General features: G+C 49.5%; 1 protein-coding gene across 1 annotated transcript in view; it reads right to left on the bottom strand.

The window, feature by feature from the left end:
* The window catches only part of Ct (homeobox protein, cut), an 845,317-nt gene that overhangs the window by 84,719 nt on the left and 747,437 nt on the right, over positions 1–13,161 (bottom strand). Inside the window, 1 exon segment of the mRNA XM_077676505.1 lies at positions 8,682–8,737. Coding sequence (XP_077532631.1) covers positions 8,682–8,737 — 56 coding nt within the window.

Genomic DNA, 13,161 nt, shown 5'->3' with positions numbered 1-13,161 from the left:
GCTGCTGTTGATAGAGAGGAGGGAAGGAGGAGAGGCGCACCTGCTGCGGACGCGGAGCTGTGGACGCCGTCCGACGCAGGAAGAGGCGAGGCTAAGAAATGCTCTGCATTTAAAACAGGTGTGGGCAGGGCAGGTAATGCGAAGGAAAGAAAACCGTTGGTCATTAACGATAACAGAGTGGATCCCCAGAGAAGGCAATCGTGGCAGGGTGCGGCAGAACGTTAGATGGGCAGATCAGACCAAGAAGTTTGCGGGGATAAATTGGTCGCAGTTAGCACAGGACCGGGATAATTTGAGATTAATGGGAGAGGCCTTTTCCCTGCAGTGGGCGTAGATAGGCTGGTGATGATGATGATGATGATGATACTCTTAAGCTTAGCAAGTGTTACATACAAACAGAGCAACGGTTTATAACGGTTTCTTGAACAACGGTTTATAAGCAGCAGAAGCGTATGCTGCTTTCGCACGATATTGCGCGGTTAGCGCAGCCGAACCATCCGTAAATTTTTTTAGCTTACTTCTCCAGGGACTGCGTTTTATCACTGGGCGGCCATCTTAATTGGCCTCATCGACATGATTATTCAACTGCGCATGCGCAGAACAGTGCAATGCTTGCCCACATTTCAGTCTCGAATACGTTTACGTATCTCTCCCATGGGGCGCAGTAATCCCCGTCGACCACGTGTGCGATGGAGAGTTAGTGTACACTCGTATATATACTGCATGCGCGCTGGTGAGGCGCGCATTCTTGGCGGCACAGGATCGAACCGCTGCACGAACGTGACCGGACAGTAAACTGCGCCGTCTGCTAGCTTCCAGCGGGATGCCGGCCGACAGTCCGCGGGTTGCGAAGAACGAGGAGGAATGCCGGCATAAACACATTAAGACGGCGGCCGCTTCAATTCTCCCGCGCGTCTCACCCACACGGCGCGAGCCGTGTTTATTATACACAATGCCTTCTGCCTGCTAAGGCCGCGCGCGCAAGCGCTTGATAATCACGCCGCTCGCGCGTTCACGTCGGCCCCGTAAATCGAGACTCTCCTCCACTTTCCCGGATGCTTCGACCCGCAACTCTGGGGCTTTTTTTTTTTTTTTTTTGATTTTTCTTTCCCCGGTTTCTGTCACTGCGAGCGCGATAGCTGAACGCCTTCTAGATTGAAAAAAGCCGCTCAGACACCTCTTTCCTGCTTTCTCGTCACTTCATCGACATATTTTTACCTCCTTCACATGTCGCTTTTTTTTTGACAGCTAGGAAATTAAAAAGTCCTACAAGCGTGGCGTTGATTCTACTATAACAATACACTACGGAAGCTTTGTAGCCCTCTAGGAGGCGTTGCGTCGTCTTGGGCGCGCATGCTTGGCGGAGGATAAACAATGGGCGGAGGGAGAGAACGCTGTACGAGGCCCCGGCCGTTAGTGATCGGAAAACGGCACCAATCAGCGAAGGGCGACGCGTCGAACCAGCCTTATCGCTCGGATAAGTGACGACTGGCGCGAGCTGCTGGCGAGGCGGCGTGAAAAACGGGGCTTCTCGCTCTCGCAACAAACACCGCCAAGACATAAAGGCCTTGTTGCAGAATCATCGTTCGGAGGCCACTCCGTTGACGTGAACTGTTAAGTTTTTAAAGAAAGAGGAAACTTCAGAAAACGTCACCACACGGAGGCTGAAATGTCGCATGTCTATCGATCATATGGCGTAGACGAGAAGAGCGGACGCAAGCTGTGTGGCTTCCTTTATTAAGGATCGGTTTTTATAAAGCGAGGCGAAAAATGACGAGGGTGTTTAGTGCATTAATTTTTCCTAATTTTCTCTTTCGTGGTCTGTTTGCTCAGGTAGTAGTGCAGGATAGACTACCGACCTTCTAAACAATTGTTACGCTAATTAAAACGGGAGATTCAGCAAGCAAACCAATACATATTTCCGTAGATTTTGCCCAAAAGCATCGTTAACACCGATGTCAGACTGGAGTAAAGCGCAAACGCAAATGGAGGAGATTAGATTGGGGAAGGGGGGAGGGCAGCGTTGTCTCTGCTCAGATTTGATTGATTGATTGATTGATTGATTGATTGATTGATTGATTGATTGATTGATTGATTGATTGATTGATTGATTGATTGATTGATTGATTGATTGATTGATTGATTGATTGATTGATTGATTGATTGAGTGTGGGGTTTAACGCGCCGAGGCGCACCGTAGTGGAGGGATCCGGATTAATTTTGACCGCCTGGGGATCTTTAACGTGCGCCGAAATCTCGAGCCCACGATCTGCTCAGATTCGGACGTAAGACATGCATACACAAACGACCCGCAATAGTCGAGTCAAACAAAGGAAGTGCCAGCTTGCGCATGCAATTTTAAAAGGTGTTTCACATATGTCAATCTCCTATTCTGACGTTCCTTCACCGTCCCAGTCGCCTCAGCCCCATCAGACACGGTTCGCTCACTCGTGCTTTTCATTTCTCATTACTTTCATTTATTGTCTCTGACTGACTAACCCTCGCTTCGAATTCCTGAGCGCTCTTTGGCGAAACTACGCCCGTTAGCCATATATGGACATGGTTCTTCGTGTATTGTTCACCTTGTCAGACTTATTTCACCACGCTCCTTATTATAGCACCCGTTTCTTAAGTCGTTGTGGGGCATTACGGAATTCCCGTTGTCACGCCGGGTAACTGATCATGACGTGTTAGCGAAGCAGGGTGCCCTTTATACAAGCATCGCCAACGTACACAACAAATAAATATCTAAATTTAAGCAAAAAATTAAACACCCCGTAAGACAAACGCGTGTTTGGCAACGGTTTCTACCGATGGCTATTTCAGAAGCATCATCCTTTGTAGGGAATAACAAAATGACGAAAAAACAATGCAGAGCTTTGTCGAGATAACAGATCCTCGGGCTCTAAAGAGCTTCCGAAGGAACTGGCGCAACCTACATTGCATAAATGTCTAGTGGCAAGCACTGAGTAAGTAAAAACTAACCCGTGTCCTGCAATCCACGCAGTTTCCTCTTCGGCGTCCTCGCCGCACATTTTCTCGTGACCGGTGCTTCCAACGAGCTGTCGATGCTTCAAAATGCCTCCACATACGAAAATAAACGCGGTCGAAGAACTTCGCCAGCTTGCCTTCCCCCTGTCTCCTTATTAATTCGTGTTCGAAAAAAGATATCCGACGGCGCCGACGCGCGGCGATTTCCACATAACGCCGTCGCCTTTTCTTTATTCGTTGTTTCGGTTCCAGTCCAGAAGCGACCTTTCAGCGCCGGGTAACACTTTTCGCTCGTATGTCCCAACCGGCGAAACAATTGAAAGGCGATCGAGAGGAATGTAAATACGGGTGAGAGAGAGTCGAAGGAGGAGGAGGAGGAGGAGGAGGAGGAGGAGGAGGAGGAGGAACAAAAAAGGCGATACCCGACGAGCAAGCACAACTGGCCAGCTGCACAACCTTTAAGAAACACCGTCTACAACGATGAAGAAAGCCTCCGCAAGGCGACACCTCAGTGCATGACATGAAGTACAGTCGCAACGCTCTTTTCTTCCGAACGGCCATGGCAAAGCGAGAACGGCGATAAAGTCAGATCTAATGTGTCGGTCACGCAGGAAAACAAACTTCAAGAAACCAGGAAGACTACGCGGGGCTTCCCCAGACACCTCAGGGGTGTTTCTTGAAAGCGCTCGAGAACAAATACAAGGGTCGCTGCCCGTGCGCAGCTGTCATGCGTGGTACGACGGGAAGGAGTCGCAAACAGATGCTGCGTGGCACCGCAGTATACCGAAACAGAAGGCTACGCATACCACCCGTGACATGGTGAAAGGCGAAATTCGAAATCAATCTCAGCGCCGCGCGAACTTGCCTGCCGGGAGCGATGGCACTCTCCAATGCGGTCAAATTGATGACTATCGAATCGAAGGAATATGACAGAGGGCAAGAAACTGGCATTAGCGAGGGGGATATATTTTCTTACATGTCGGGGTTAAATGTGAACTGTACGGGCGTCATGACGTGTGAACAAAGTGGGGATAGAAAATGATGCTCCCTGCTTCTTTACCACCCCAAAAAGTGCCGGAAAGAGGGAGGTTTGGCATCAGATACTGCGACAGAAAAGTAGAAAGATGAATCAGGAGGCTAAACAAAGAGTGGACATAAAAAAAGGATGGGCCGGAACAAGGACTGAGACTGGGCAAAATAATGGCGCTTTTGATACCGCCCAAAACGAAACCAATAACAAGAAAATGAGGTACACCCCATTTGAGAAAGCGACACTCTTTACTAGCGAGTGAAACCAGAGAAACAAAACGCCGCAATTCTTTTTTTTTTTTTTACCCGAAATCACGACATTACTTCTGAAAGGCGCTAGTACACTTACGCATGAAGTACACTCGCTTCTGGGAAGCAGCAACCGAACTGTCGACACATCGACCTCCGTCACAAATAAGAAAAATTAACAATTATAAGTGCTTTTCGAAACCCAACTGCGTTTTGACTTCACGTGAATCGCGTTGCCGAAATGGGATGACGCACGCCGATATCAATATCTCCTTGCGTGCACACGTCGTTGGTAGAGCGAGATAGAGAGAGAGGTAACATTTATGCTGTTGGGAAACACGTGCACATAAAAATAGAGGGCAGAGAAAGAGAGAGGCCTCGGAGGTTAGCGATCAAGCCTTCGGAGCGAGCGAAACGTATTGAGTGGCGAAGGGCACTTCGCGCAGCCGTCCATCACGAGGCGCGGCAGCTGCCAATGGGCGCAAAAGAGCGAGGCAAGCCTAAGTGTGCGGCGCCAACGAGAGGCGTTTATTCGGGTCACGCCTATGGCCTTTGTCGATGAATCGATGAGAAAGAAGGACACCAGCCCCGCTGTTTCCTCAGTCTTCGCGTCTCAATTGGGAAGGTGACCGAACTATTTTTCTCTATCCAGGGTGCACCGTTAAATGTCACCGTAACGGATCTTGACATGAAAGCTACCTAGTGCGTTGCACTCAATTAGAGGCATAAAGATGGACCGCTGGATGAAATATTGAAGACGAAGCAGAGAAAATAAGCGCAATCATTTAGGAATAAACAACAAAGGAAGATTCCATTGCGCTATTCACATTTGCGCACGCACACACCCCATACACACACACACACGCACACACTGGGATCGATATATATATATATATATATATATATATATATATATATATATATATATATATATATATATATATATATATATATATATATATATATATATATATATATATATATATATATCGATGTAGTATCTTTCGCTCCCTATTGATCGCCACAGCACGCAAAAAAAGGGTGAGGGCGGCTTTTGTTCAACATGAATGGCCTTATGAGCTTGCGAGAGCTTCCCACCAACTATCCGTCCCTTGCTCTAACGGGTTATAGCTCTATCGCGTGTGATCGCATCAATATAGCATGCCGTGCCACTCCTTTTCCTCTTCATAACCAGACATCCGGGTACCTGTCCTACTACTGGGTCTGTCATACTATCTTCAGGCAATTGGAATGACAAACAGGGAAGAATACAGCGAGTGCAGTCCCATTACTTCTCCAAAGGAAATCTCCCGTAAAAGACTTCCGAACGTTTAGAGGCATTAATGCAGCGACGTAGTAAAAGAACGGGATTACAGATAAATTTTACGGGGTCGTAACGTGTTTAACGAGTCATTCGGCAACCGCACAAAACGGAACGGTGGCCGCACAAACCGAGAGACGGGAGCGCCTGGAACGTCGCCAGGTGTACGCAGCACAGCGACGGCGCTGCCGCGCTCCGCTCGACAGGGGGAGGGAGGGAATGAGCCGATCCGATCGGCGCTCAACGCTCGCATCATCGATCTGCCAGCGTCGCGAGGAAGGAGGGAGAAAGAAGCGGCAACAGGTGCGCACACTGCTCACCTGTCACTTCCCGCGTGCGCTAGAGCACCGCAGCCAACAGGTTTCGGCGCGCCGGCACGGCACCAAGGCGTGCCCGTTCTGACAGACTTGCCAGCGCGCTTTAACCCGGTCACCTAAGCATTTCTGTACAGAGTGATCTAATGTAAGCAATGATTGGAAGGGGGAGGGGGGGGGGGGAGAATGGACGTCCGTCTGTCTCAGTGGCTAAGGCGTTGTGCTACTGAGCACGAGGACGCGGGTTCGATTCCAGGTTGCGGCGGCCGCTTTTCTGATACAGGCGAAAAGCAAAAACGTTTGTGTGTACGAGATTTCGGCACACCTTACAGATCCCCAGGTAGTCAAAATTAATCCGGAGCCCTCCACTACGGCGCGCCTCATCGCCCGTGAGCGTCGGCGCGTTAAACCCCACAATCAATCAATCAATCAATCAATCAATCAATCAATCAATCAATCAATCAATCAATCAATCAATCAATCAATCAATCAATCAATCAATCAATCAATCAGATAAGTCTGTACGGGGTCTATTGTTTTGAGCGTGCCCACATGAGCGTGCCTACTTGCCGGCGTGCCAGGGTGTCATAACAATTCTCTAAATGACTCACCACGGCCAACGCAGGCTCGAGAGGATTCAGGACGGAACAACGTCGGGTGCGCACCATGCTTCAAAAAACGTTCCCGACGGTATATTTAACTCTCTAAGGTAAATCGCGGGCTCCATGGATCAACGCAACAGTAAACGCAACGGCTTCTCCCACACAAGCTCGACACAATGGACGTCGCAACGGACAACGCAACGGGTCCCGTTCGAAGTATCGAGATGGATCAAATAAGATGCCAGGAGAGGCAGAACTGTTGTCGCCGCGCTTAAATTCTGTACACATTGTTGTTCTAAAGATAAATGGAAGGATCGAAAACGCAATGCGGTACCATTTCCTAATAGTTCCTATATTACTTTCATATATAATGTAAACTGAGGCTTAAACTGGCAGTGGCTTGTGAAAGAAGTATCACAAACTACGCACCAATTGTGAATACAGCTTAAGCTGCATGAGACCGAACCTACGACCTCGTTCATCTGCCCAACACCTTGGCCAGCACGACTCAGTTTTGCATAATTTGGAGCCCAACAGCGACCGAACGTTTTCTGTGTTGGTCCGGAGAAAGGGTAGTAGTAGTAGAGAGAGAGAGGGGAAAGACAGGGGGCGGTTGTCGTGTAATATCGCTGGCGAAATTTCCTCCGCTTTCATGGGTGGTATGAAGCCCTTGAAAAGCTTATTCACCGTACCGTTGTATCAAGAGCTCTATAAACATCTATCTCGTGCCGTAGAGCGATTTCTCGCTCTAAAGACAGAGAGAGAGAGAGAAATACAACTGCGAAACTCGCGTAGCGGCGCACTCCCATCAATCAAGAACACAACAAAAACAGAAACCCCGGTGGCGGTTTCCTGTCGAGTTCGCATTCAAAGAACGCACAACGCGCGAGCCGACAGCCGCCTCTATACGCGTAATCATTTCAAGCGTGAAGTCAGACGAAATGCGCGCCGGCAGGAACGGCTAAATTACGGTGGAAACAATGGAAGAACCAAAAAAAAAAAAAAAAAGAACCCAACAAATCGAGGAAACCCGGAGTCGAATAAACGGTCAGCGTCGACAAGCTTCCGGCGGTATTGATTCACCGGGGCGTGAGTACTGTTACCTGCAGCGTTAGACAGAACCGTGTCAAATTTCACGTCCTCCCCTGTCGCGCGTGGCCGTTTTGCATTGCAGCGAGGCTCGGAACCGTACACACGGGGTGTGGTGCACACGGCTGCGCGGGCCCGTACGCCTGGTCGTGGGTACGTCGCTGAGTAGCTTTAAACCATTTAATTTCCCTCCTCCCTCGGGGGGACAAAATTCGACTTGCCATTTGGCCTATTCATTTATTTTACGATTGGGTATTAAACCGGTTATACTTCGGTGGTGCCGGGAGGCGCTTCCCTCATTTACTCAATGTCGTTTTAGTAAAACCATTACGGGTCTCTTGTAACTACAAGCCGTCATTTCGGCGACGAATAATCACGTGTTGGGGTTAGCACCGCAGGAGCATTCAATACCATACTCCACCTCATTTCCATAGCAGGCATCTTTGTGCTGCCACTGTCTATAAGACCTCTGATGTGGACCTCACGCCAGCATTGTGTGACGGGCGGCGATAACTTCGCATTGTCACCACGATACACACGCTGGCATTCTTTCGTAGCATCTTTTTTTTTTCTTTCTTTCAATTTTTTTTTATACCCAGCGGGTGAGCGGTCACCGTTAGTGATGGAACGTCAAGCTAGCTGGCGACTGCGATGATGGGAATTTCATGCTCCCAGACGGCGACTTTAACTTATAAGACACATACCAAGACTCGTGAAGCAGTTGGCATTTGAGACCGGAGTTCCATAACCTATGACGTCGCCTTTATTCGTGTGTGTGAATGTGACGTCAGACAACGTCATGTCCTAAACGAAAACACTACTGTTACTTCTTTGACCCGACACGGGACCTGCTGAAAGCTACGGCTACTAGACTATGTCTGTATCGTTAACTAAAGACAACGCCTGGTAAGCCCAAACACGTATATTATAACGCCACGATTGTTTGTTCAGCGATTATGGAGCTTGTTGTTTAAGAGTGAGCTGCTCCTATTTGCATGGAGCAGTTTCAGGACGTTCTCCACCATATTAGTTATTGTCTTCAAAGGAAGCCCGCAAGCAGGCTGCGAAAAAACGAGCCAATCTCACCTGTATAGTGACGCTGTCCTGGCCCACTTGGTCCCGTAGCTGCTGGATTGTGAGATCTGCGCAGAGAAGAACACGAAAAATTGGAGATCCGGCTTAAAAATAACACATGAAAAAAAAAGAACCTGACGGCTGTTTCTAGCGACTTAGAGGCCTGAGAACAAGCGGTTAGCCAGTTTTTCAAACAAAGACAACAACAAAAACCTAGCGAAATTGTTATATTTACAAAAAAACAGTAAAAACAATTACCGAAATCGTGAACGGCAATACCAGTGATGTCGATGCAAAACCACTAAGGTCGAGATATTCCTTGGTTCGCGCCCTCAAAAACGTGATTCTGAGTGATTTGTCATAATGATTATTGCCCACGGATGGAGTACGTACAACATACGACTACACCTTCCCGACTGATGTGTACACGTGACAACAATTTTGCTAGCGTTCAAAAAAAGGAGCTAAATGCTCGTCATATCTCATACGGTGGTTTCATTTTTTTCTTGGGATCGACTGCTCATCGTTCATTTCCGACGTCGCGACGTCACGCACGCAGCCTGAACGTAAAACCATAGCGAGGATCTACCTCGACAGCCAGGAGAAAACCACACGTACCGTATGTACAGTTTGATCACAGCTGTTCGAAACTAAGGTTTGCGCCCGATCTAGTCAATAAATAGTAAAAAAATGCACAAACAACGCCGAACTTTCGCGCCCCAACAAAGGAATAATTCATTCGTTCTTGAATTGAACAAGCCCATCTGCGTCATTTTAACCTTATTTAGTTGCGCGGTGGTCCCATTCTTCTAAGGGTTTTATCGCCTCTTATTCGCAATATCGACGTTATACGAAACCGTTGCTGTTAATGACGCCTGGGGCACGGAACGGGGTGCCGTAGATCAAATTTCGAAAAGCGCGCCTTGACAACAAAGGTTCGTTCATCACCGGTAATAACAGTCATTGTGGTTCTCGCAAGAACCCCCGCAGAATCCGGTGACATCCGTAACACCATGCAACCTATCACGCGTGTACCCAAACAATCGCAAATAACAGCTATAACAACAAAAAAAGGATGATCATACCACGCGGTCGTATGAACACGTATATATATGTTCTTACATGCAATACTTCTTCATACAGCCCCACACGAAAAAAAGAAACGTTGTAACGCATCGGGAGGGCTCATTATAAGGGGCGTGTCACACTAGATGCACGCCAGTTGAACGCCATACAAAGGGGGGTGTGCACGGCTGTACTTAACTGCACGACTCGTGCATAAATACGAACACAATGCACGATTGCGTGTAATTCTTACACGCTGATGGGTGCGAGCGACCCGTGCGCAGTATTTATATCCAACGAGCTCAACAACGATTCGGGAACATCTCGATGAAGTACGACGAGTTCGAGCATTCTGGGAAACTAAAAAAAATATTATGATGGGAACACCGGAGAAGGCCATTACGAACGTCGCGCCTTGTAGCCCGGACAAAAGAAACACGCTGATTAAAAAATTGAAGTGATTTTGTCCGCGCGCTTTTTTACGGGCCCCTCCGCTCCGCGCGCCAGCACACCATTTCTCACCCGAACGCACGCGTATACGGTTCTGTGTATACGTAAGAGAGCGTTTGGAGGGCGATATTTACGAGTTCGTGCGTGCGATTTTGCTTTTTATTCGCCAACAGGTGTTGCGCGCGGACGGCAAGGTAGGTCGGTCGTAAAAATCGGAAAGGGAAATAAAATTCCTCGCTTCCAGCGACCAACCTACCATCCACCACTTCCCGTCTCTTTGTACTCCTAGTTAGTACATCCCTCGTCATTCCGTGCGACACGCAATATTCCCGCGTCTCCGCCTCCTCTAACCGTATTTATGAAGCACCTCAGGTGGCCCCAAACGGCCACGTCGGGAAAGGGGGGCGACAAATGTCGCGACACGGTGTAAGCTGCTACCACGCACTCCTCGTTGTTGTACCTTTCATTTGAAGCGCCTACTGACGTTCCTCTCTTCAGAGCAGAAAAAAAAAGAAGAAGAAGAATGAGACTGGAGCAGGGAGGCGAACGACTCCGGCCTTTCAAAAGGTGCTAAAAGTTCGTCTTAAGTTATGACCGGTGCGAACACCGTGTCGGGAAGGACGACCGATTGGGGGCCATATCTTGGCAGTTAGCCAAACGTTGCACGCGCGAAAAGGTTTCAGAAGCAGTTCAGACAGCTTAGAGGGAAACGGCGCGAGACCGTACACTGTTCACCACTTGATATATTCGCTTTTAGCTTCGTGGCAGAGTCGGAGGAGGTTAGCGCCGCTAACGTGCGCAGGAACGGAGCTAAAGCAACGTTAAATGCACAAAGCGCCGGCACACGGGGTAGCGACGAAAAGCAGAGCGCTGTCTGCAAAAGAAAGATGCCGCGCGCGCCCGGCTTGGTATATATCGAGTCGGCGGGTGACCCGAACAGTGGCGACGTCGTAAATTGGAGCACAGGACTGTCCTGGTGCAGGGAAGCCTACGCGCATATGCGCGACGCAAGCTGGAGGCGAAGGAGCTGGAGAGGTGGAGGGGGTGCTCGGTGGGTCGTTTGGGGTTACCTAACAGCCGCGTTTCCGAAGCCTTGTGTCGGCCGGGAGCGAAGGCGGTCACGCCCCGATGGGTTTGTGTGTGTGTGTGAACGGGCGACCTTGGCTCCCGCCGCTTGCGCGCACCGCGCGCAATCGCACGCACGCACCGACAGACGACGTGGCGAAAAAAAGCGCGCAAAAACGAAATATCCGCCAAAGCGAAGGAAACCACCTCCCAGTGCCGCCGCCGGTAGCGAGCGAGCGAGCACTCAGACGGAAGGTGGCGACGGCAGAGGGCGTTACGCATCCTTGAGATGGCAATTTCTTCGTCGTCTACGTTTCCTTTTTTCGTATTTTCTTCCTTATTTTTTTTTTGTCCCGCTCTCCTGGGCCCGGCGGCTTTCGTACATATTCAGCGCTATTGCGCGAACATTTCGATATGTTACCCGACGCAGCCATCGGGAAAAACCGGGCGAGCGAGTTCACGCCTCGAGTTTACGAAACGGCTATAGATAGCATAAGCGGGGTTACCCCGCGGTTACCGCTACTCGCAGCACAGAAAACAACTGCTATGACAACCACGCAACGCAATTACCCGATAGTTATTTTTTATATATAGTCACGACGGTTAGATACAGCTAGTTAACACGCGCCTCTTGTTTCAAGTTACAGATGCGTACTGTGCTGTCCACCCTAAGGTGGCTTTATATTTTGGCTGTGCCTAGAGTCCCATCTGACGGTAGTCTGCAAGCACTCCACTAAAGCGACGTCCACCGGTGTTTGACAACAAAAATGGCGCGTATGGCACTACTTTGCTCTCTCTACTGCAACGTAACGTAACTTAAACTCAAATAACCTAACGGACAAAAAGCAAGGCATTTAAAACACCAAGAACTAACCTCACTTGTGAAAATTACAGTCGAAACTAAAGATAATGTATATAAAGAAGGCAAGAGCCGTACCCGCACCACAGCCGCTGGTATCAGGAATCTAGGACGGAACCTCTACACCACAACGGCTTTCTTTTTTTCAACGGCAGACGTCTGCACCAGCATAGTGTTGAAAATTCGAATGTCACCGGACGGCACTCCAGACACTGCGTTCGCTTTTAGGGGCGAAGCACCTCAGGACTTTGGTTTGTCCGTGGCTTGTCCCTTGGCGTCCGTGTACACAGCATTGCGCATGCGCGAGGAGCATTGGATTAGATTGGATTGGATTGGATTAAATTGAATTGTATCGAATTGGATTGGATTGGAATAGTATATACTGTACACACGCGTTGTCACTCATTTACATGCGCGATTGGGCAATGCCACGGGTGATTTACGGTAAGAACGATCCCCAGTGCTTCACACACTCGTCATGATTCACTTCGTGGAGGTGCAGGAATTTTTTCCCCGGGAGACACCTCGCTCAAGACCACGAAGAATGGTCCGCCCAACGCGCCAGCGAAACGGTGGTCCAGGTGGGGAGTGAGGCAGGCGCGGTTCGGGAGACGCACCGCGGAAGCAACGACAGGAGTCGATCGTCACGACGACAGCGATCCGACCGAAGACCTCCCCCCCCCCTCCCCCGCGGCCCGGAGGAGGTCTCCGGCGATGAGAAGGGAACGGTGCCAGCGAGCGACAGCCCGAAATAGTCGCGGTCGGTGGCAGCTTCCGCCAAAGTTCGTGGGTGCGAGATCGAACACAGCCTGCGCTGCTGATGGCTCACTCTGTGGGTACGCGCGCCTGTGTGTTGTGTGAGGTTCACGCGGTGACGCTCACGCGACAGACACGCGACGCCACAGATCCGTCGCAACGTGAACAAAAATACGAAGGGAAGCAAGCCCCACTCCTAAGCAACGTCTCAAAAAAGGGCACCTTCACGCAAAGCGTTGCATGGCCGTGAGTACGCAACGGAGTCATAGACAGGGTACAGCGAAATGGTTCCATGTA

This window comes from Haemaphysalis longicornis, unplaced genomic scaffold, assembly GCF_048455015.1.
Source record: "Haemaphysalis longicornis isolate Haplotype H1 unplaced genomic scaffold, Haemaphysalis longicornis Haplotype H1 scaffold_7, whole genome shotgun sequence".
Lineage (NCBI taxonomy): Eukaryota > Metazoa > Arthropoda > Arachnida > Ixodida > Ixodidae > Haemaphysalis > Haemaphysalis longicornis.
Note: the sequence above shows the minus strand (reverse complement) of the source record. Positions and strands in the feature narration are given on the sequence as shown.